Source organism: Ascoidea rubescens, assembly GCF_001661345.1.
Source record: "Ascoidea rubescens DSM 1968 unplaced genomic scaffold ASCRUscaffold_5, whole genome shotgun sequence".
Taxonomy (NCBI): domain Eukaryota; kingdom Fungi; phylum Ascomycota; class Saccharomycetes; order Ascoideales; family Ascoideaceae; genus Ascoidea; species Ascoidea rubescens.
This window is the reverse complement of record NW_017962917.1, coordinates 442,282-466,472: the sequence shown is the minus strand read 5'-3', so window position 1 is coordinate 466,472 and position 24,191 is coordinate 442,282. Positions and strand designations below refer to the sequence as shown.

Genomic DNA, 24,191 nt, shown 5'->3' with positions numbered 1-24,191 from the left:
TATTTAAATCAATATTTGAGTCGTTGACATTTTTTTGGAATAGGCTTAGTTTTGATTTAACTTTTGGTTTTGATTGGAATTGAGAAAAATTTGGATTTGAGACGGATCTATTTTTTGAGGATAAACTCGGGGAAGAATTTGTAGAGTTTGAAAAAGAGGATAAATTTGAGGATGAGTTTGAAATAAAGTGATGGTGGTGATTATCCTGGATTAAGCTATTATTTTGATTTTGATTTTGATTAATTTTTTTTGAGTTTAGAAATTTAGTAATATTAGATACTGATTTATTTGATTTATTTGATTTATTTGATTTATTTGATTTGTTTGATTTGTTTGAAATTGGAACTGAGGAGTAATTAAATGGGTCTATAAATGGAGAAGTAGTTGAAATTAGGGAATTTGATATGGCAGGAGAATTAAGAAAGTTATTTTCAAAAGTGTAGCCATTATTATAGGTATCGAAATTTGAGTTGATAAGGTTTTTATTGTTATTGTTTTTAACAGTTTTAGTTTTATTGATTGAATTTAATAGACTTGAATCAATTAGAGAATTATTGATTGAATCATCATAGTTTGAGATTAAGTTATTAGAAAAAAGATTATTATTTCGGTTAGTTGAATAATCATCATTGAGAGGTAGCAAAGAAGGATAAGACTGGTAAGTATTATGATTATTATGATTATGATGATTATGATGATTGTTGCTGTTGTTGTTTATGGAATTATTGTTTGTGTAGGGATTGAATAATAAATTTGAGTCCGAGTAATCCTTTTTAAAGGAATTATTGATTAAATTTGTATTGATGTTTGGGGAGTTTGTATTAGACAAGTTAAAATTGATTTTATCATTTCGATTGAAATTCTGATTGATTGAAGTATTAAAATTCTGATTGGATTTTAAATTTTTATCTTTTTTAATAAAGTTATATGGCAATCCATCCATTAATTAAGAAATTACAAATTCTTTTTTTTAAAAAAAAAATTGAGAAATAAAATAAAAAGATAAAAAGATGAATATGGATTAGATAGAGAATAAGGTAGATTGTGAGATAGATTAATTAAAAGATAAATTAAAATGGTTTAGATTGATTTAGATTGATTAGATTGATTATGTTATTTTGTTGTAGGTTGTAGTTACAAATTAATAAATATTTTGATATTAGAACAGCAAAAAGATTAATATGAATAGTAAAGATAATCGGATTTAAATTTTGAGTGAGGTAAATAGTATTGAAAAGATGATTGTAATAAAACATGCGTCACAAACTTGCAAGCTTTTTTCGTAGATTTCTTCAGATTAAATTGTTATTTAAAATTCCTTAAAATTATATGAAATTCCTGAAAAGTAGTTAAAATTAGTTGGAATCAGTTAAAATTAGTCAATTTTTTTGTAGATATTCGACAAGTTAGTGAAGTGGGTTCAGATCAGTGGAGATTAGTTGAGATTAGTTGAGGTTATTCGAGATTGAAAGGAACTATAAATTGGCAATGAATCAGACATGAAAAGCAGTGAAAATAGGCAGCATAAAGGACGATACAATTGGGCAAATTAATAAAAAAACAAGGTAAAGGACAATTAGAGAAGCGCTGATGAACGAAACCCAGAGACAGCAGAGGAAGCAGAAGAAGAAGCAGAATCAGAAACAGAGGCAGAAGAAGCAGCAGATGTGCTCTTTATATGTCGAGTGTCGGCGCTTAGCTCCCTGCGTCATGCCCCGCACCGGCCGGCTTCGGAAGTGTACACGTGACACTCGGTCAGAAGCAGAGGTTGCCACCAGCCTCAGCTTCCTGTGCTTCTTCTTCATGCTGTCTCTGCTGTCTCTGCTGCTTCTCTTCACCACCATGAACTCAATTGCCAACCGCCTTGCCTGCGCCGGTTCAGAGCGTGCTGCTATTCATGACCAGAGCTTCTTTTCCAACTTCAGCACCAACAATCTCGCTGCTTCCTTGTCGCCATCCATCGCCCTTCCGCCAATATCGCAACCCACAAAGTTCCTCAGAGCCAACACCGACGACAGCGTCAATCCAGATGTCAAGATCAAGATTGCCCATGGTACCACCACTTTGGCCTTCAGGTTCCAGGGAGGCATTGTTGTAGCCGTCGACTCCAGAGCCACTGCTGGAAGCTGGATTGCCTCTCAAACTGTCAAAAAAGTTATTGAAATCAATCCCTTCTTGTTGGGAACCATGGCTGGTGGTGCTGCTGATTGTCAGTTTTGGGAAACATGGCTAGGTACCCAATGTCGATTGCACGAGCTCAGAAACAAAGAAAGAATATCTGTTGCTGCTGCTTCCAAAATCTTGTCCAACTTGGTTTACAACTACAAAGGCATGGGTCTCTCAATGGGTACTATGATCTGTGGTTACACCAAGAAAGAAGGCCCTACTATCTACTACGTCGATTCTGATGGCACACGATTGAACGGTGACTTATTTTGTGTTGGTTCTGGTCAGACTTTTGCCTATGGTGTCTTGGACTCCAACTACAAGTGGGAATTGTCTGTGGACGAAGCTCTTCAGTTGGGTAAGCGAAGTATTTTAGCTGCCACCCACAGAGATGCCTACTCTGGTGGTTCCATCAATCTCTACCATGTTACTGAGAAAGGTTGGAAATACTATGGCAATCACGACGTTGGTCCTTTGTTCTGGGAAACAAAACAGGCAGAGGGTTCCTTCAACAACGTTGTCACCTAATTTCATTTCCTCTCCTTGCTCATTTGCTCACTCCTCTACTATACTACTATATATCTGTAATTGAATTGTAATAATTTGAGACCTTCTGTGTTTGCTACCGTTCGCTATTCTCCAATTCTCCACGAAATCTCTTTCAAGCACATCTTTCTGTGTTCGTCTATTGCCCGTCCTGTTCGCAAACAGCCCTTCATGAAAAAAATTTGTTTTTATATATATTTGTTTCTCTGGTTTTCCATCACAATCATCACAATTATCTCTTTGCTCTCAATATCTATATATCCTTATAAATATATATCTAATCGATATCTGCTTTCCTTTAATAGTTCCAAATCTATTTCACATCACAATTTCCACCGATATTCCTTCCTCATTCTGCCCCATTTCTCCTTTTTTTGATTATCGTATCCTATAATTACACAATCACCATATATTCCTCACAATCCTCTCTTTATCAATTCTTCTTCAATGAAATTTACTCATATTTTTTACTTCATAATATAATAGAAGGCTCCAAATATATCATAACCTCATTAATAAATACCAAATCATAAAGTCTTGCTTCTCTCCACAAAAATCAAAAAACAAAAAAATGGATGATTCAAAAATTCAAGCCTATGCCCGATTAGATTTTGATGGTTTCACTTTTTATTTATTAGCTCTACAAGTTATCTTGGGCAGAAATATCGACCAAAGTAACTCTCACTCTGTCGATGTTCATTTAGGTACAAAGAAAGTCATCAGTAGAAAACATGCCAAAATCTTCTATAATTTTGGTAACCAAAGATGGGAATTATCAATCTTAGGCAGAAATGGCGCCTTTGTTGATGACGAATTTATTGAAAGTGGTACAACTGTTTCCTTACACAATGGTAGCAAAATTCAAATATGTCAAGTTTACTTCTCCTTCATCTTACCAAATACTCAGCCCAATCAACCCAACCAAATTAACTCAAATGACCAAACCAGTCAAATCAACTCATCCTCAATTGATACTCTTAATTCGAATACTACAAACAACGATATCATCTTTCCAACGATCTCTGATATTTCTAACAATGACCTACTTCAATCAAATTTATTACTAAAAGACAATAACCAAATACTAGACATTAACAATACAATTAAATCTGATGGTAAAATTGATTTGAAAAATCCAATTGAAAATTTAAATACTCTGGATATGTTACTGAAAACCTCCACTTTGATATCTCAGAACTTAATTGAATCTACCAAAAACGATATTCATAATAACGATACCGATACCGACTCTCAACCTTTCTACTCTAAAATTTCAAACTCAATTGTAAAATCAGAATTTGATCCCCCTTTAATTTCTTCAATAAGCCTCCAAAACCCTTCTTCTCCCATCTCTGCCGCTTCAAACTTTTCAATACTGAAAAAACAACCAAATAATATTTCCTCAAACAATAATAAGCTGTTGGATATTAAGAATAATAGTAACAAAAATACAAAATTGAACATCAATTCTAAAAATTTATCTAAAAATATAACTAATGCAAATAATAAAATTATTTCAAACAAATCAATTATCAACAACAACAATTCAAACTTAAACTCCAATAATACTATAGCCAACATTAACAAAAATATTAATATTAATATAAATAATAGTTTTATCAATTCTAAATCAAATCTTAACTCAACTTTAAACTTAAATTTAAATTCAAATTCAAATTCAAATACAAATACAAATACAAATACAAATACAAATACAAATTCAAATCTATTAAAAAATGATAAAAAATTTACTTACCCTATATTAAATAGAAATTTTAATAAAAATAGTCCAATTTTTGATTCTACAATCCCCAAAATAGGTAATATCGATGAAATTATTCAAAATTTAAAAGTAAATAATGAAAGAAAGAAAAATAAATCTGACGAAAAATCAAATTCAATCAAAAATAAAGATCAATCAATAATATCAAACTCAAAACAAGTCTCAAATTCTTCCTCAAACCAAAACTCAACCACAAATTTAAATATAAATACACTCCAGAAAAAGAAAATAGTGAGGCCTAAAAAAACTTCCAAAAAGGAATACACAATAGATGAAATTCCTCCAGAATATCGTTCAAGACCTGAGGGTTCTTTTTCGAATTTTATTGCTCATTGTTTAAAAGCTCATGGTAGTCCAAAGGAAATGTCTCTAGCCGAAATTTACAGTTCGATTCAAGAATTATATCCTTATTTTTTCTACTGTTCCAGTGCAGACACTTGGAAAAGTTCTGTCCGTCATAATTTATCTCATAATAAAGCCTTTAAAAAAATTCTAAAAGATGGTAAAAAATCAATATGGGGTTTAAATGAAGAATATTGTGCTGAAAAGGAAAGACAGAAAAAAAAACAATCTTCTTCAAATTTAGAAACAAAAAACAATCCTACAAAGATAGAGCAACCAAACTTAATTCAAAAAACGAATCAACTTCAATATAAAGACTTGAAATTTGGCTTAAATTCAAAGTTTAATATAACTAATATTACTAATGTTAGTAATACAAATAACATGAATAGCATAAATAAGAACACTAATCAGAATAATCCAAATAGTAATAATAATAGTAATAGTAATAATAATATTAATAATAATAATAATAATAATAATAATAATAGTAATAGTAATAGTAATAGTAATAGTAATAGTAATAGTAATAGTAGTATCAGTATTACAGAGTCCTCTAACAACAATAATGGAAATACGTTCAATTATATTGGTAATCTCAATACAATTGCAAACAACAATATAAATAATAATATAAATGAAAACCAGATCAATATCAAGAGTTTAATACCGTCTATAAGGAATTCTAATATTAATAACATTAATGTTAATAAAATTCTTGAAAATTCAAATAGTCAAAGAAATATGAATCCCATTAATTTTAATAATTCGATAAATAAGTCTTTGGATCAGCGACAGGAAAACACAAATAAATCACACAATTCTACTCAGAGGAATAATGAAACGGTTAATATTTCAAAAAGTTTACAAGCGTTCTCCACTAATTTTAAAACAAATATAACAGGAATACCCATGAAAACCACCGCAACATCTTTACTAACAAATGCATCAAATCAAAATTTGAATTCAGGATCAAACAATATTCAATTAAATTCACAAAATAAATTACAAAACAATTCTAATAAATCTTTCTTAAGTGTTGGAACAAGCTTACAAAATAATTTGCTAGCTAATAGACCGCAAAACCAAATCCATTCAAGAATGAATACTAATAAAAGTTCTAGGGTTCCTATGAATGATAATTACAATAACAACAGTATTAAAAAACATGCAGTTCAACAAAAGTCTTTACCTATTGATCCAAAATCGATGAGTTATTTGCAAGCAGAATTGATGAGACTAACAAAAGATTTAAAAAATCTAGATTATGAAACTATCAAACAAATTATTACCAAATCATTAGCTATTACAATTAATCAGGTAAATACAATAGGTAAAAATAAGGGAATTAAGGACCCATTGAAAACGATTATTGAGAAAACTCCTACCAATATCACAAAAATTTTATCAGTTGCTTTGCAACAAATTACACATGAAGTGACAAATGGTAAAGTGAAATTTCTGCCTCCCCCTCTAACAACTTCGAATGTGAAACCTATTATAAAAAATAATTCCAATCCATCTCTCACAACATCAAATAATAGCTCAAGAACAAGAAACTATAATGGAAATAAATTAAAACCTTGTTCAATTCCAATAATTCCTTTGAGCAAGCAGATCAATCCATCTTCAATTCCATTAGTTAACACTCTGAATAACAATTCAAATATTAAAGATTTTCCAAATAAGAATATTGTAACATCAAAATCTGAACAAATCTCTGACATCAATAAAAATAAAACTAATGGCATTTCTATAGATATCAAAAAATCTACCTTGGTTAGGTCTCTTGGAGATGTTACTCAAAGAAACTCAATTAACAGCCCCTCAGAAATTTTGCCAAACCTCAAAGTTTCTGAAGTTGTTTCAAAAGCTGGAGGTATATCAGGAACAAACTGCAAGACTGAAATTTATAAAAATAGTATTATAGGAAAGGTTGAATATCAGAATCAACCAGAAACTTCCAAAGCGTTAACCACTTTAATAATTCCTAAAATGCCCCATAAAGGAAAGTTTGGAAATTCAGAAAATGAAGAAGGCACTCAACCTAAAATTGATTTAGAAAACAAAATTGCCATAAATCATCTGAAAACATTTGATGAAATTGGAAAATTAAAGACAAAAACAAACGACAATAACAAATCAGAGGCTTCTAAAAAAGAAATGAACAAAAATGGGATTGTGAATAATAAGAAACAATCTACCCAGGTTGAAAAACCCGAGAGTACAAAAGAAATGGCAAAAGTTCAAATAAATGAAGAATCAGCAGAAAAACAACAACAAATTTTGAAAGAAAAAGAAAAAAAAATAGATAAACAAATAATAGAAAATCACAATAAACTTAATAAAATTATTAATCAAACTAACTTATCAGATAATTCAGTTGAGGCAATATCAACTGAAAATATAAGTAATAAAACTAATTCTGAAAAATCAGTCAAGATAGTGAATAATTGTAAAATTGATGGAGATTCTAATTCTGATAAGCTTTATGAACAGATTGATATTGAAAAATTTAACTCGGAGGTTCATTACTTAAATAAAGTCCTACAATCTATTTCGAGAGATGGGAAACCGATAGTTAGCGATATACCGCCCTTACCAACAGTCAATTACAAAGAAAGTTTGCCATTAAATATTTTAGCAATGAGTCCCAAGAATAGAACGCCTTCATTAATTGCGTTTGAAAAAAAATTGGATAAAATTATGGCAGGCGAAGATCTCGAAATATTTTCGGAAGATGAAAATGCAATAATTGATGATGAGGAACCTAATCATATTTCAAATTTAACAAAACCAAAAAAATTGGCTGTAATTCAAGAAGAAAAAGATGTTGAAAAAGAAAATTTTCCCAATAAAATAAATTTTAAATTGGAGGTTGATCCCAAAGCAGTTAATGCTTCAATTTTGCAAGACACAATGAATAAGAAAAACAACGATGCAGCAGTTTTGGATAATTTTAAAAGTAGTGAAAATATTTCACTATTAAAAGATACCAATACAAAATTGAAAACTAAAGCGAATAATGATAACAATGAGAAAAATCCATCTGTTACATTTGAAATAAAAGAAAAAAAAACAATTTCAGAATCGTCAAAATCTAAAATGAAGAAAGTTGAAGAAATTGAAACAAATAATATTGAAAAAAAAACAAATACCGAAAACAAAACCAAAACCGAAAAGTGCCACAATTTGCAAGCCGTTAATAAATCATCATCTTCTTTAAAAACCTCTAGCAAATCAGAAATTCGCAAAGGAAATCCAAGTGCTCAAAGTGGCGAAAATAATCCAAATAACCCAAACACTGAAAACAATAAAAAGGAGGTTAATGACAAGAGTTTAATTTTAAACAACTGGGGGATCATTCAAAACAATGGTGGAATTCAAAACAAAACATTCTCTGTTATTAATAATGATAATCTAGTAGAGAATAAAAACAATGAGGCAAATCAAGACACTGAATTAAAAGTTAAAACTGAAAAAACTGAAATTGATATGGTTGCTTCTGAAACATTGAAGAAAATAACTGCAGATAGTTATGTTTTTTCAATTACCGAAAATCATGAGATTGAAAAAAAAGTAACCGAAAATTTTGGAAATGAAGTAATTAGAAAAAAGATTAACAATAAAGTTGAAGAAATACCTTTAGAGAAATCCAAAATAGAGAATTTTGAGAAAATGGATATAAATATTTCTGAAGAAAAAAAACTAATAACAAGAGTAGCAAAAGAGGCTTCTTCAGTCGCTAAAAATTCAAGTGACGAAATAGACATTGCTTTAGACATGGAAAATTTCGTTGATGTTGCTGAAGAAATTGAAAAGGGCATTATTGGAGTCGAAAATGGGAAAAAAATGAATCATCGTAAAAGAAATAGAGATAAAAATGAAAATGAACAATTAGAATTAGAAACTACCAATAAGATGCTAAAGATATAACTTTAAATTTTTGTATGGGCTTTTATTGATAGAATTGTACTATTAGATATATTAGATTTAATTTTAGTTTTAAAAGGTATCTTTATTATTTTTTTAATTCTTCCCAATTTTGAAATAGAATAAAAAAATATAGTAGTATAAGAGAATTTATCGTTCGGAAGAATGCCATGATTCTTATTGATCAAGCCGAGTTATGGGTGAGAAACATAATTTGGCATGAACAGCAAATTGATACATATGAGTGATGAATAAAGGAGAACCTTTGATTGGTTTAAAACCAATTTCAAATGTGATAATTCTTTTGAGTTTCAGAATTAACGATGTACTTTGGCTTATACTATAAACCGGTAGAAAAACCCAAAGAGTTATTATAATTCTTTCATTCAGTTGAACTGATATTTTCAGCAGTTTTAGTTTCGATTTTATAGGGAAAACGAAAATACATGGTCGAAAAGAGGTAGTATCAAATTGTGTTATTCCACTAACACATGACTTTGTTAGGTAATACACTTTGTCTCAGTTCAACAGGTTTCGGCCCCAAATCGTGCGTTAGCCACAAGTACTAATTTCCCCAAATTGAGTATCTGTTTGACAATATAAAAGAGGCGGAAGATAAGAATAATTATAAGAAAAAAGAATCAAGAAATAAGTTTTAATATAAATAGCTAAATGCATATTATTCACCAATAATAATATATAGACAGAACCCAGTAATAACCAAAGACTTGTGTTCTATCCTAATACAGAGACTTATTACAAAATAATGCTCATGTGACTCGTGCGTTACGAATTAAAACCTGACATAAAAAATTCCAGGAATATGATAAAGGAAAGGATTTAATACAGAAATATTGAAATACACTAATAGGCATATCACTTTTGTTATAAAATAATGTCGCTTCCTCCTCAGGCATTACAAAAGGTATGATATATTATTAAAAAGAAAATGGATTAGTGACTGAAAGTAACCGCAGATATTAACTGTAGTTGAATAATTGCTGATATATATTACAGCTCTTGGTTGAGATGAATGCGAATCTTCGTAAAAACGAAGCTGATTTACAGATGGTTAATATTCAATTAAACAGGAGAAACAATTCATTAAAATTGAATGAGCTAACCACCAGCGAATTGAAAAAGGATAAAGTTGATACTGTTTGGAAAGGATGTGGTAAAATGTTTTACAAACAATCTAGTGAGAAGTATTTAACAGATTTAAAAATGCAGGATGATAATTTAAAGGAGCAAGTGAATGCATTGAATAAAAAGAAGGTGTATATTGAGACTACCGTCAAAAATACAATTAATGGAATGAATAAAATATTTGGGATTGAAAATTAATTAAATCAAGAAATTGTGATAAACCAATATGAACCGTATATAGTGTTCTCTGCTACGTTTAACACAGAGATTCTTTTCCACACTTGCAAGAATTGCAAATTTTCTGAGCTATCGTCGATTAGCCCCAACTTTTTAATGGTAGTGAAATTGGTTCTTGATCTACGGTTTTCATCGAAATAATAATTCTCGTTACAATTGCTTAATTGGGCAAATTACCTAGACAAGAAGTTTCAATATCGCTGAAATAACTAAACATCACAAGAACTCCATCATCTAAAATATTGTAAACTAGTCGAAAGAGCTTTCCGAGCTATTCGTCACCTGTTCCAGCTCCATTAAAAAACACATAAGCCTTCGCCCTTAACCCAAGATCCATTAAAGGCTCACGGCGACGTTCTGTTTTTGTTGTACGAATCCATGCTTATATGTTAAGGTGAAGAAATATCTAAGAAGAAAGTTGAGGGGACGTCAGCCCCCTTTTATGGGGCCTGGGTTAGATCTTGATTCGAGCCCAATGGTCGAAGAAAAAGAAAAAGAATATATTTGATGTATTTTTCGTTTAAGCGAACCGATGTATGTCGGACTATTTATAGCGAGAGTTATCCGTATCCAAGATGCGGATAAATAACGTACGGATGAGTAACGTACAGATGAAATAAGCGATCCACACAATCTCTAATAATCACGTGAGAAGACCGATAGCATGTGCCACGGCCTAGGTAGAGACCAAATCTGGAGATCCAAGCGCTTTGCATCAGCTTTGCATCAGCTTTGCAACAGTTGCCTCAAGGGTTTCAAAGTTTTAATACAAATTTTTTATTTTTTTTGGTTAATATTCAATTTTCACTAAAAATAATTGGAAAGTTGTTTTTTTGTATATTCAAATTTATATTTATATTACATTAAATGTTTTATTTTTTGATTTTATTTGTCACTTTTTTTATTTTGAACGGTGTTCTTTTTGTTGTTTTTTTCCGTTTATTTGCCCGCACTTATTTGAACCATTTTTTCAGAGTGTTCGCAGCCGAACTTGTGTGCACGCGAACTTGTGCGCATGAACACTTTCCAGTACGAGCGAATCGCTGCTAGCAATATGAGGGAATCAAATATTTTTACATTCGATTCCATTTGTTTGAGTGAAATTGTCTTTTGAAGTACTGTATTTTTCAGGAAAATTTTTCCTTTTAAACAGAAAACCACTAGTATTTTAAAAGTTTAATGAAATTGCTATTTAAAGCTAATATTGTTGAATGTGAGCAATTTGGAAGATTTTTAATTTTTTGAATCTTATTGGCTTGAAGATGTAATTATTCAATTTTGATAAAGTTTTTGCATCCGCCTATCTTTTCAATACAATTTATCACTAAATCTAGTTTTTTCAAATTTGTTGATTCAAATAAGTCTTTAAGTTTAGAAATTTGGTTATATAAGATATTTAGCAATTCCAAATTATCTACATTATTTAAATTTTCAGTATTTTGTATTTGGTTCGATTGTAAATCTAATTCCTTCAGTAATATGAAGTTACAAATGTTCACAATTTTCAAAATTTCATTATCATTTAAATATAGTTTATTTAGTTTTGTTAAATCTTTTAAATTTGTTATTCTGGAATTTATGTTCCCAATTAGATTGAACATTACTAGGTTATTGATTTGATTTGAATCATTGACTTCTAAAACTCTATCCAATACATGATCTATATCACTCGATAATTTCAATGCTCGTATTTTCATCAATTTCGCAATCTTCTTGAGCAATAAATTCAAATGCTTTATTCTTGACCAGTGTCAAATATAAACTTTTGTTAAATTCATAAAAAAATTTTTTCACTAAATTCAGATTGCTTCACTCTTCTGGTAGTTTGATGTCTTTATTATCATCACCATAAACAGTCAGTTATTTTAGATTAGCCAATTTCTTTAGATTTCGTAGACGTTTTAAAATTGTAAGTATTGTTGATTGTTACCTGTACTTCTTTGACATTATTTGATTTCCTCAAAACATCAATTTTTAATTCATTCTCGTCTCAATTTGAAATATTTCAATTGGGGTAAACCAAATGAGATATTAATTCCTTTCAAATCAGCCAGAAATAAACCAAGAATTTCTAAATTTGAAAATGTGAGACATAAGTTTAGGTTTTTTTTCCCCAATATATTTATATCTAACCATATTAAGTAAGCCAATAATGAAAATTTTATGATTGCGTCTGGGATTCTTAACTGCGATTCCATGGACCGCAAGTTTGGTAGTTTTTCTAGGCATTTTATTGATCTTTAACTCTGTATATATTATTTTCTTAGAATGTCAATAGTGTTAAATAATCCATAAAATCATTTGCAAAAACCGTCAAATTGTGACTTGATGAATTGAGATTCTGCAAATTGAGACATAGCTCTAAATCGGGAAAGTTTACAAACCGATTTCTGGAAAATTTGAAGTAAGCCAAATTGTACAGCTCTTTCAAATCATATTATTATATAAAACATTGTTGGAAAGATCAAGCGATTTAAAGTTAGAAAGAAATGGAAATTAGATGATTAGCTCGATACCTAAGCAGACAAGCATAGATGTTTTAAATTCAATAATATAGAGTTGCCAAATTGTTTGAAGATGTTCAATTACTTTGTAATATGTTGTAAAGAATAAAACTTTGTTCTTAGTTTAATCCGAATTGTTTGTAGTAGTTATGGTTATATGGATGTATTTTTTTCATGAATGCCCGAAAAATTTTCCATTTGGTTTGATTAAATGAAAATTGTCGGTTATAATCTTGCATGGTGCTTCTAGCATCAAAGTTGGTAATCAAACAATCACATATAAAATTAGTTTTAAAAAAATTCAATGCAATCATTTGCTCTAAAGATTTAAACACTGTAGGAAGTCTAAAATCACACTCGGACATAAAGTTTAATGATACTTCAGTATTCATAATCAAGTGCTTTATAAAGAAAAACATTTGATTTCTGAACAATGAAGTTTCATTAATTTGTAAAACTAAATGCTTTTTTAATTGTGGGGGATATTGATTTCGTATAATTGACACGTATTTTAATGGTAATCCTTGACCAATAATCTTAGTTGTATTAAAAGGCACATAATGAACACTAATTTTTAGTAATGGGTTGTTTGATAATATAAAAGGAACCACCTTGTAAATTGGTATATTGTACAATATATGCTGAGCCAGAAACATGGCCAAGCCATCTAGTACATTTAGAATATATTGAATATTTTTCTTTCAGAAATTGAACAACTGAATCTTTATAAATTATGATTGACATCTGCTATTACTTGAAATAGCGCGAAATATTCTACTGTTACTTTTTGCTTTATACATAAAAATCAATCAAGCTGCAATTACCGGTACTATTGATTTAGCCCACACGTACATGCATTCTGTAACAGTTGCCGTTTCCAGTCAGCAGCTTTGATTGTAACACCTTATTTCACAGAATAAAATTGTCTCATTAGGTCTAATCATCTTGGTTTTCTTTTATTTTAAGATTCATTAGCCCGAAATTAAACTTCATAGTTGAATTATTTTGGATCAGGTTGCAAAGATGAAACAAATTAAGGATGATTATGCTTTAATTGAACTCAACAAAAAAGTTGATAATGATTTAAAAGTATCCCAGCCCAATAATTCAAATCAAACCAAAATTTTTCATTAAAACTCTTGATAGTACCAATTATTAAATTTTTCTCATAAAATCTCTAAGTTTAAAATGAAATTTTAATTCAATTTATTTTTATGACAGTAAACTTAATATTGATCAATTTTGTAGTTTATCATTATCTTCTGTTGAATTAAGATCAGGAAAACCACTTGAAATTGGAACTTGATTTAATATAATAAAAAAGAACTTTCAACTAAAATTAGCAATCAAATTATTAGAATGAAAATCAAAGGGATCTTTAAAAATCAATATGATACCAGCAACGACACTCGGTTAAGACACTGAATTTTAGCTTTCTATCTAAGTGAAATTCATTATCAGCAGTTAAGATTGAAGAGAGTGAGCAATTCATATCAGCTACAGTAGATATAATCTTTTATTCTAAAAAGGATGATGAAGGAGGGGTTGAAAATGAAATGTTTGCATATGCATTAGATAAGAGCAAACAAAATAAAGCTTCAAACTTTCATCCAGTTGAAAGTTTTGATGTCGCAAAATATTCTTTCTCAGTTTTATTTTCTGCTACCAGAAATTTCGGTCCAATGAATGCTGGTATTTCAAAATCAGTTGCACAACCAATCTCAATCAACGATGAACCGGTTAATAATCTTGGTGAATTTGATAATATAGTATATGGCAAGCATTTTTTTTTGAATGGGAGAAGATGATTGATAATTTGAAACAGTGTGAAAGTTTCAGTAAATTAAGTGCAAACAAAAAGTTGGTTCAGTTGGTTAAAAGACAGTAGATCAATAGGTGGTTTATAATTCGTTCTTTGAGTGTTTTAAATGAGTTGGTAAACTACTTATTGTTATTCAGTGGATCAGAGGAGATATTTCAAATCGATGTGGTGATACTCACAGCTCTTGTAATGAAGTATATTTCCACTCAACTCAGTGATGTAAAAGATCTCTGAATGATTATTTTGAAAAAGGAAACGGGTTTTCTTGAAAAGGTTTCTTTTGGGGAAGGCCAGAAATTAATTAATAAAATCTACCATGATAATATATTAATTTAATTATCTTAAAAAAAGGGAAGATGGAGTGTAAGATTAAAATATTTAATTATTAAACTATAATATTGGAAAATGGAAAATGATAAAGGTAACATAAAGGTAAAAAAATAAAAAATAAATGGTAGAAGGCAGAAAATTTAAGTAATTAAGTTACTATAATAAATGAAGTTACTATTATTGGTATATTAGTATATTAAAATGTTTTTGATTTTAGTTTTTTTGATTAATTTTTTTGCTTGGATCTATGAAGATATTTAGAATTAAACCGCACTATAACCACCTCTTCTACCGCCAAAGAATTTTGAAATGACTTCAATTGCAAATGAAGGTAGTTCTTTAGCTAACTCAACCATTGTATCAACAATTTCATGGAATGCATCACTTAAATCCGTCGGGTAGCCTCCTCTTCTTGAAATGGTTAACCATGCACCACCGATTATATAAGCAGCAAATAATAGAACTAAGAAAATGAAGGTCCAGGTAAACCAACCCCAAGATTTATCATCATCATTATTATCTGAACCGTTTTTATCTTTATCTTTATCTTTATCGTTATTATCACCACCTCCATTATTTTTGGAATTAAAACACGCGACCGATGTTTTCCAGTTTATGTTTAAATTGTGGTAATCCCAAGTAATTTTGATATTATCAGAATCTTTTGAATCATCTATATTCTTTGAGCAAATGAAATTTAAATTCGAATTTATTGAATTTGAACCCCACGAGGCACCACGTAAGCTAAGAGTTAGATTTTTGTTGCTATCAACATCGTCGTTCTTGTTACTATTATCGTTATTGAACTTATAATTTGGGGTGATTGAATCTGGGAAGGAAATTATTTCAGTCTCTAAAGGATTTTTGCCAGGCAAAGAAATCTGTTTTATACCGCAGATTTGAGAATTCTTGGGACAATGAGATAACAAGTTGTCGCCGGTGGCATCTTTTGGAATGTCAATTGAGCCACAAATGTTTATGAACCAAGTGAAGTTAGAGAAAGAAGGAGGTGTGTCGTTTGTGATGGAAAACTGGTGTAAACCTTTTAGTTTATCAAAACTCAAATCTGAAGGCAATTCCTTGGAGGAGCAATCAAAGGCAAGAACCGAGGAGGCAAGAAGTATGGAAGAGAGCTTGATGAAGCTAGTGGAAACTATCATGGTGGAAGAAAGATCGCTGTTGAAGAGGCTCACAGTGGTGCTGGTGTTGCTGCTGCTGAAGAAGTAGCTAACAGCAGTTCTTCCAACCCAGCACAGGTAAAATTTTAGAAGCCGTCGAGATTCTGTTGCGCGGGTCGAAGCGGCGTTGGCGGCACGGGAGAGTTCGCGCGCGAGCGGAGATGAAACGATAAGATAAGGCGATAAGATAAGAAGCACAGGCAGCAAAAGCAGCACAGGCAGCACAACTAGTGCGAGCCAAGTAGCTGCTTGATGGCCAGGAGCTTTTTGTTTAGGAGTGTGGCGTCGACGAGATGGTCGATCAACTTGGAGGGAGAGAGCCAGGTGTTGAACTCCATGAGATACAAGAAGTTCAACTGCAACCTGGTGAGCTCACTGATGCTGATTCCTCCTATTTGGCAGAAAAACTTCTTCTTGAAATTGAGATCCTCAATGAGGTTCAACGAGATGTTCAAGCTGGTTATGATTATTCTAAAGACGTTATTTAAAGTTACTGGAAAGCTCAACCCAAATCGGGTGTAAATCAAGTTGAATATAAGATACGAGGTTGAGAGGTATATCGTTGGTGAGCATTTTAAAAACCTGTTTATTCTTAGCAAGTAGCTTTTTATTGTGATACTTGGTGGTTTCTTAAGATTGAACATTTGAAAACATTTTCGATCTTGTTCAGTCACTATTTTGATGGGATTTTTGTTAGTTATACCTTTATTATTATTGTTTTTGTTGTTGTTACTAAGGTTATTGTTATTATGTTCTTGTAAGTATAATGTCTTTGTGAGTGAATAATCTCTTTTATGAAATGGCTTTTTTAGTTTAAAATTTATATCACTATAATGCTCGCTTAGATTCAAATCATTTGTCTTATTTTCGTTTTTGTTGTTTTCAATCGAATTTGGCAGCTTGGAATATATGTCAAAATTAAAGTTTGAAGTTTTAAATTGTATTAAATTATTATCTTTATCTTTTTTGATATTATATAAATCAATTAAATTATTAATGGTCAAAATTAAAAAATCGATCGAAAGTTTGGCATTGAATTTTTCATTTATTATATAACTGATTAAATTTTTATCACTTATATTGTCATTTAAAATCTTAAATAAATGATCTGTGTTATCAAATTTAATTGATTTTATTTTTTCGATATTTTCTTCGGAATAATTAAATGGACCATCACAATAATAACCATCCTTTTTCTCATTATTATTATTATTATTATTATCAATATTATTAATATTAATATGATTACTTCTATGAATATTGTTACTGTAAACATCAGAAGAAGGAAAATCAAATGATGTGTAATGCCTTTTTAATGGCAATGAATCAGTTGAAACTGATCTTAGATCATCCATAAGTTTATTTGACATGATCAAGGTTGGCATTTATTTTGAAATTAAATGATTGTTATAATTAATATGATTGCTATTATATTATAAATGACACTAATCTTAGTTATCTGGATCTAGATTTCTATTACGATCCTGATCCTGGTTGTGATGTTGCTTATGTTTATGTTTATATTTATGTTTCTGATCTGGTAGCACGAAATAGTTTATAAAAAACGGATGAAACTATACCCTATGTATTTTATGCAAATTGTTCCACAATTTTATTATTAAAGAAGAATATCACTGATAGTAAAATAACCGGAGCATAGTTGGAATTAACAATAAAGGGGATAGTTAGTCACTCTTTAAAATTAATATTTCTTTAGGAATACCAAGCATGAAACTGCCCAATTTATCTAGTTATACAGGATCAAATATACGAATAAATGGAGGAATATCTGCTCCAGTATACTTGAAATGATTCCTGTTTAAAATAATTTTAAATTTAATTTTACTCATTTCTTGTTTTTTACTCTGCAAATTCTCTGCGAAAAAATGAAAATCTCCATCGCTGTTCTTTGCGGCTTTCGAGGTCTTCCGAGTCGGTCACGCTTCCGGTTACACGTCAAAATGATCACGTTTTGTCGTATCACGTGACCTGAAGCCTGCAACGCGCACTTCCAAGGGCCTAGAGAGGGTCTCGGTTATTAGGCCTTTGTCGTCAAGGCCTTGGGGAGAATTGAATGTCATCTCAGTTGTATTGAAAATAGTATTATAAATGCTGGTGGGATATCTTCAACGCACTGTCTAATCGGTGAGATCTTCCCATCCTGAGGGTCTCTTCAACTTGTTGACACTAAAGTACTTGCCGACGCAACTGTAGCCCTTCCATGTGAAGTCGTCTTTGGGGTTGCACAAACACCTGTTTTGGTCTCTGATGTCTTTGTCTGCTGGACAGTTATGAAATGGAACATGGTAATAACCCAAGTCTCCAAAGAAATGAATCTTGTCTCTAGGCAAGAACAATGCTGCAGCAATTGAATGGACTGGTGCGTCACCCCATCTTTCATAAAAGAATCCACCGGCTTTATCTAGGTGTTCGAAATATTTCAAGTATGCATCGCTTCTCCAGAAACTCAATGAACCAACTTCAAAATTAGACCAGAAATGACAGCCATTATACGTGTTGCCATTATCGTCCGAGATAAAATCTAACATATTATTTTCTGGTAAATATTCAGGATGCTCTTTTGTAAACTCTCTTGTTGTCTCCCACAATGTTGGAATAGTTTCTTTATATTCTGGCAATGAGATTGTGAAACCATAGACTTTATTATTATCTCTCATAAATTTGAATATATCATAATTAATATCACAATATATTTTGATACTAGGTTCTACTCTCCAATACCATTCATAATCTTCCATTAGTTTATGTCTGAAGAAGAACCCAGATTCATATCTACACATATGTCTGTATGAAATTGAATCCCCGTAAATAATTTTTTTCTCTTTCATTTCCTGTCTAACTTTTGCAGCCTTTTCGGTATCGATCCAACTTGGGAATCCCCATTGGTCCTTTTCAATAAATCCATATTTTGTTGTACCCGAACATAATGATGTAGTTACTCTTTTAAATTCTTCGGAAAATTCATCATCATTAAGGAAAACCCAATCGTAGTGAAATTTATTATTAAATCTATCTTCAACTGCTCTAATTGATTCGGCTAAACTCCATAAATCGGAATTTCTGGCCAATGTCACAAAAGTAGCTTTTATTCTATCACCTTCATCAACGTTTAAGGCAGGAGCTTTGATTTTTTGGTATCCATCTGGGTCAGTGAAAATTTTTTGTGGATCATTGGCATTGGAACTTGTACTTTGAATATTACTACTATCTTTATTATTTATCAAGCTAATGTCGTTGTCATTATTCTCAACCACTTCACCTGAAGCTGATCCAGTTCCTGCAGCCAGTGATTGGCCATCGGTTTCCTTCTCAAGTGGTAATCTGGAAATATATGCTGTACCTGATCCCTTTGAAAGTATAAATCCACAAAGGATTAAACAAAATGCAAAGACAGCAAATCTAACCAATCTTGCTGAATTCATTGTTTGTTTTATAACAATATAGTATAATATAATATAGAAATCCTAAAGAGCCACTATATTACAGTATAAATGTATAAAAACCAATCAGAATTGACACAGAGAATATAATATTGAATTCCAAGTCTTATTGATATAAAAAACAGTTGAAAATAAAATCGAATTGAACAGATGTCGCAATATTTCACTTTTGTTTCTGCTAAGCAACCAACACATCACATGAAATATATAGCCTGTGATACTTCCGACCTGAAACTGTTTCTGCAATCAGATGTTGGATGCTTGAGTGCTCTGATATACGCCGTCATGCTTAGCTTTCACGTGAATAGTGGTTAGAAATACCTTTTTGACACAAATCATTCTCGGTGGAAATTCCGGTCTGGTCGGATTCACTGCATTTCGGCTTTATTTGGCCGGTTTTTAAGGATGTTAGTGCTTTTGTCAACTCAGAAGAGGATTGTTTTTCAATAAAACATAAAAAATATAAATTAAATAATTCATTAAAAGATTTTCCAATAAAGTAACTCCTTCATCTCTCGAATAAAAAATTACTTTACATCCAATGAATGTATCAATTTGAGCCTATTATACTTTCTTTTGGGGACTGATCCGAATAATCAATTTGTTCTTTAACAGTATTTTAAATAACTATGATTGTTGAAGTATTAGGTGACAATTTAACAATTGAATTTACATAATATTTTCAAAAAAAAAACTATTCAATATTCTACAAACAACAAAAATTATTAAAGAAGAATTTTAATTTTCTCAATGGTGAAACCCACCAATCAAATTGGTTTGAATTTACAGTATAAATCACTTTTAATAGCTGCTGATCTAACCAAAATTGGTTCTTTTATTGAATTGCAATGAGTTATTACAACTTTACTAATCCCCCTTATTATTTGTATCTGCTTATTGATTTCGAACATTAGCCCCACTTCTTTAAATGACATTAATTTATTTTATCTTATCTACACTTCTGAGTTTTTATGGTTTCTCTTTTTTATTTGGTTTTCGAAAACAAACCAATAATTTGACAGGTCTATAGTTTGGTTCTGTTAGAAAAGAATAAATTCAATCGTGATAATCGAATATTTACCTGGGAATAACCTCACGAATTGAAAAATGCTTTCAGTGAAAATAAAAAAATGCGCCACAGCGTTGTGTTTGTGTCGAGGTTCTCTTATTATTTGAAAAATTGAAAAATATATATTATTAGTGTTTCGGCTCAATTATATTTTTCAAAATCTTTCAAAATCTTTTATGTCTTCAGAGAATATCATTGCTACTATCTTAAATTTCTATTTTATAATTGACTTGGTGCTTGGATTGTTAATTGATTTGCTACCAACAAGTCCTACAAACATTGTCTCATCTACAGTGACAAGAGAAATTTCGTTAAAGGAAATGTCCAAACTCAAGAAACACTTCAAATTTTCTGGTACAAAAAATTAATAATAATCATCATGATTCCCTTTAGACAATCAGAAAACTCAATCAAAAGGGAAAACAAAATAAAAGAGAGAAGCCAGAAGATGGTTAATGAAAAATAAAAAAATTTGAAAACTGATCCAAAAATGGAGCTACTTTGACCATAAACCTCCATTTACTGCCATCTCTCAGGAATTACCATTATGTGATATAAAAATTTTTTTCAGGAAATATATCAACAATCTGAATTAATCAGTTGCAACCCATAGTGATAAGGGTCCTATAATGCAGCAGGAAATTACTACCAATTGATCTGATGAATAGCCAGTTTGTCATACTATTTCTCATTTAAACACCACAAATACACCAGCGTCTGATTTACCAAACAATAGCATTAGCATTATAAATGAAATTAAAAACCTTGGAGTATTTCTAAATTTTATAAGATATTGGGTCAATGGTGATTATGCTTTATTAAAAGCACGTCACATTTTGGTGAGAAATTTTGGATTTAGAAGTATTTAGTTGATGATTATTTTCTCGGCTTTCCTTGAAATAGAACTATCTACCTGTGTTGAAGTTTTTGATTGCTACATCATTCCCTTTAGCTGCTGTTCATATTGGGTAAACATTAAAAAGAAAATTATTCAATTCCCTTTTCAGTCTTAAGATTCAGTTCCTTCACAGTCAACAATTTACAATTATCGTCTTTTCGTACTGAGTACTGAGTACTCATCTCGTAAATCATTCATCCAATTTGTATAATCGACATAGGGAGCACAACCTGAAATGCATACTCGTTTTTCAATATTAAGAAATCAAGTGAGAATTGCACAATTTATTTCAGAATAAGTAAACAATGCATGCAAACCACATTTCCTTTCTTTGTTCAAAAATTTAATGAAAAAAACTTTTATTGAATTCAATGAAATGGTATTTCTTTATTTGAATGGTAAGGTAAGGACTTCCCAAAGGTCATTGCATTCAATTAATAACATTACTACTCTAACGGAAGTTTTGCCCATAATCGTTGCCGATCTTAATTATACATCTAAATTCATTATATATAAATTTCACCATCTCTATTCTATTTATGACCATATTGGTCAAGCTCTAAAGTGCTTTTCATGGGTTTCCCTTTTAAAAAAAATGGATCCTAGGCTCCTATTTCAATTTAAACCTGTCATAACCATTGAAACATTGAGAACTTTGTCCAGGGTAAATCTCAAAAAAATTCCTATTATTGAGCGCGATTCTGTCTTGCCGACTAGATTTATCCTTTTTAACAACTCTATAGAGTTGAATGAATGTGGCCAATACGAAGTGTTATATATTTTTATATCATTGAATTTCGATGAATTTCATCGAAAAAGTGGTTTCAGTGCAATTTAGCATTTTTCTCATCCTTTATACTTTTAATAGGTTTGTGCTTTAGTATATAGCTTTTACTTTGCATTATTTCTTCAATAAACGTTTCTGGAAAATCCATTTGCCTACAATATCTCTCTTAGGAAATGAAAGTTATGCAATTTTGTGCAAAGAATAACTGTAAAACAGTATTAAAGCCAAAGTTGATAAATCACCAAACCAAATTTCAAACTTAGAAAAATGAGAACTCAAAAATTAATCGTTGAGCTAATGTGTTGAGCATCCAATATGAGTGAAAATCAGCATAAATAAGAGAAAATTAGTAAATCCAAATATCTTATCTGAATTGCAAAATAATATAATAATTTATTAGGTATTAAAAGTAGAATTTCAATAGAACTTGATCAAGGATTTTATTTGATGTATGTTATATTTACTTTTAATGTTCCATTATTAATACTAAATGAAGAATTCCCATTTAATTAATCTATAATGAACAATTACTGTTTAAAATTACATAAAGGGCCCAATCAAATGATGATAGTTTTGAGAATCTCTAAAAAGATTTGAAACCAGTTAAACTTTGTGTTTGTTTAATGTTATGCAAACCTGTTGGTTTATCCTGTCATTAAGAAATAAAAATGAGCACTTGAGGAATTATAATGATAGAGAAAGATCTCAATTGGTTAGTTGGAACTTTTTTTCCAAGCAACATCAAAGAAGTTTAAAACAATCTGCAACATTTCCAATTGATTTCCTTCCTGTCGATAAACGATGCCATCGAAAACAGACCACACTTTTAGCAAATATTACAGACCATAATTAAACCAACCACATCGAAATTTTCGGAAAACAGTTTTAAACCATATAGAAAATATTGCAATCATCAGCCTGATAATATAAAGAATAGTGTTTCCATAAAGATGAAGTTGATCACTTTCTGGGATTGAAAGATATTTCAAAGAGATTTCAACAAATTGATTACTTCACTTCAAGTCGAAATGAAATTAAATATTTTATGTTTCTTTAATTTGGGAATGCTTTATAAATCTTTTTGGAAATAGAGTTTGTAATAAAATATATATTTTCTATTATGTTATTGAATTAAACAAATTTTTTGTCCAAAACATCTGAAATAATGTCGTTCTCACGATTGCAGCTATCTACATTTTAATGAAATGATTCTAAACCAAAATTATCTACAACACTTAAAGATATTTAACAGTCTATCAAAAAATCCAATCTAAAATATTAAGTTATTACTTTTTAGTTTTTTGTCTACAACCACTAATTTTATTTTTGTTAATTGGTTGCTGAATTAACCGGCTCATCATTGTCATTTGATCATTTTGTTCTTGTTTTTTTTCACAATTTTATAATAATCCAGTTTTCCAATTGGAATCTAATCTCAAATTTAATCTCGAAGCGACTTCAAAACCATTTTGAAACATAGTAAACTTTTCTTTGTGAATATGAAGATGGGACCTTGGCTAAATTGACCGTGCATATTCAGTACCATTTAAATGTATGTGCAGCTGCCAAACGTGCATATAAACGCATGCTCTGTTTTGAACAGAATTTTGATTTCTAGAACTCGAGAACAGTAAAAATTAATGGCAAATATATGTAATTAGTATTATGTATATTAGTGCTAGACATTGGTAGACATTGGCAAGTATTAGTTGGTGTTCATGGAAATGAGATCTAATTGAAAAGTATCACAGTGAAAAGTGTATCTCATATATCAACATGCTATATATTATATGTTAATTTTAATAATAAATTGTGAAACTAAATTATAAAGAAGTAAATGTTAACATAAAATAAAAATAGTAAGCCTCTAACTAATTATCGCATCTGTATGCCTAGATAATAAAGAAGTGAACAACAAAAAATAAACATAGTATCTTGAAAAGTATAATTAGATTTATAATTTGAGATAAAGTAAAAAAAAGCACAAAC

General features: G+C 30.4%; 10 protein-coding genes across 10 annotated transcripts; 5 read left to right on the top strand and 5 right to left on the bottom strand.

The window, feature by feature from the left end:
- Positions 1 to 1,842: 1,842 nt before the first annotated feature.
- PRE2 (proteasome core particle subunit beta 5) lies at positions 1,843 to 2,694 on the top strand (the record flags this gene model as incomplete). Its single annotated transcript, XM_020190483.1, has 1 exon — positions 1,843 to 2,694. The coding sequence occupies one exon, from the start codon at positions 1,843 to 1,845 to the stop codon at positions 2,692 to 2,694; it is 852 nt and encodes a 283-aa protein (XP_020047806.1).
- Positions 2,695 to 2,789: 95 nt separating this feature from the next.
- Positions 2,790 to 3,187, top strand: ASCRUDRAFT_142668 (uncharacterized protein). Its single transcript, XM_020189188.1, has one exon. It carries the CDS (start codon positions 2,884 to 2,886, stop codon positions 3,088 to 3,090), a length of 207 nt encoding a protein of 68 aa, XP_020047805.1. The 5' UTR covers positions 2,790 to 2,883; the 3' UTR covers positions 3,091 to 3,187.
- A 2,115-nt stretch (positions 3,188 to 5,302) lies between these two features.
- ASCRUDRAFT_75498 (uncharacterized protein) lies at positions 5,303 to 9,223 on the top strand. Its single transcript, XM_020193087.1, has one exon. The coding sequence runs from the start codon at positions 5,582 to 5,584 to the stop codon at positions 8,771 to 8,773; it is 3,192 nt and encodes a 1,063-aa protein (XP_020047804.1). The 5' UTR covers positions 5,303 to 5,581; the 3' UTR covers positions 8,774 to 9,223.
- Positions 9,224 to 9,665: 442 nt separating this feature from the next.
- PFD1 (prefolding complex chaperone subunit) lies at positions 9,666 to 10,114 on the top strand (the record flags this gene model as incomplete). The annotated part of the gene is made up of 2 exons (XM_020194508.1): positions 9,666 to 9,695; positions 9,788 to 10,114. The coding sequence occupies 2 exons, from the start codon at positions 9,666 to 9,668 to the stop codon at positions 10,112 to 10,114; spliced, it is 357 nt and encodes a 118-aa protein (XP_020047803.1).
- Positions 10,115 to 11,421: 1,307 nt separating this feature from the next.
- ASCRUDRAFT_7719 (uncharacterized protein) lies at positions 11,422 to 11,850 on the bottom strand (the record flags this gene model as incomplete). The annotated part of the gene is made up of 1 exon (XM_020193760.1): positions 11,422 to 11,850. One exon carries the CDS (start codon positions 11,848 to 11,850, stop codon positions 11,422 to 11,424), a length of 429 nt encoding a protein of 142 aa, XP_020047802.1.
- A 926-nt stretch (positions 11,851 to 12,776) lies between these two features.
- ASCRUDRAFT_7718 (uncharacterized protein) lies at positions 12,777 to 13,313 on the bottom strand (the record flags this gene model as incomplete). Its single annotated transcript, XM_020193751.1, has 1 exon — positions 12,777 to 13,313. The coding sequence occupies one exon, from the start codon at positions 13,311 to 13,313 to the stop codon at positions 12,777 to 12,779; it is 537 nt and encodes a 178-aa protein (XP_020047801.1).
- A 741-nt stretch (positions 13,314 to 14,054) lies between these two features.
- ASCRUDRAFT_75496 (uncharacterized protein) lies at positions 14,055 to 14,644 on the top strand. The gene has a single exon (XM_020193086.1). It carries the CDS (start codon positions 14,214 to 14,216, stop codon positions 14,463 to 14,465), a length of 252 nt encoding a protein of 83 aa, XP_020047800.1. The 5' UTR covers positions 14,055 to 14,213; the 3' UTR covers positions 14,466 to 14,644.
- Positions 14,645 to 15,072: 428 nt separating this feature from the next.
- On the bottom strand, positions 15,073 to 15,927 carry ATG27 (Atg27p; the record flags this gene model as incomplete). The annotated part of the gene is made up of 1 exon (XM_020189945.2): positions 15,073 to 15,927. A coding segment is annotated over one exon (855 nt), but the record flags the coding sequence as incomplete, so codon positions are not given.
- Positions 15,928 to 16,091: 164 nt separating this feature from the next.
- ASCRUDRAFT_142651 (uncharacterized protein) lies at positions 16,092 to 17,555 on the bottom strand. Its single transcript, XM_020189187.1, has one exon. It carries the CDS (start codon positions 17,370 to 17,372, stop codon positions 16,215 to 16,217), a length of 1,158 nt encoding a protein of 385 aa, XP_020047798.1. The 5' UTR covers positions 17,373 to 17,555; the 3' UTR covers positions 16,092 to 16,214.
- A 496-nt stretch (positions 17,556 to 18,051) lies between these two features.
- ASCRUDRAFT_75494 (glycosyltransferase family 15 protein) lies at positions 18,052 to 19,571 on the bottom strand. The gene has a single exon (XM_020193085.1). The coding sequence runs from the start codon at positions 19,428 to 19,430 to the stop codon at positions 18,126 to 18,128; it is 1,305 nt and encodes a 434-aa protein (XP_020047797.1). The 5' UTR covers positions 19,431 to 19,571; the 3' UTR covers positions 18,052 to 18,125.
- Positions 19,572 to 24,191: the final 4,620 nt, after the last annotated feature.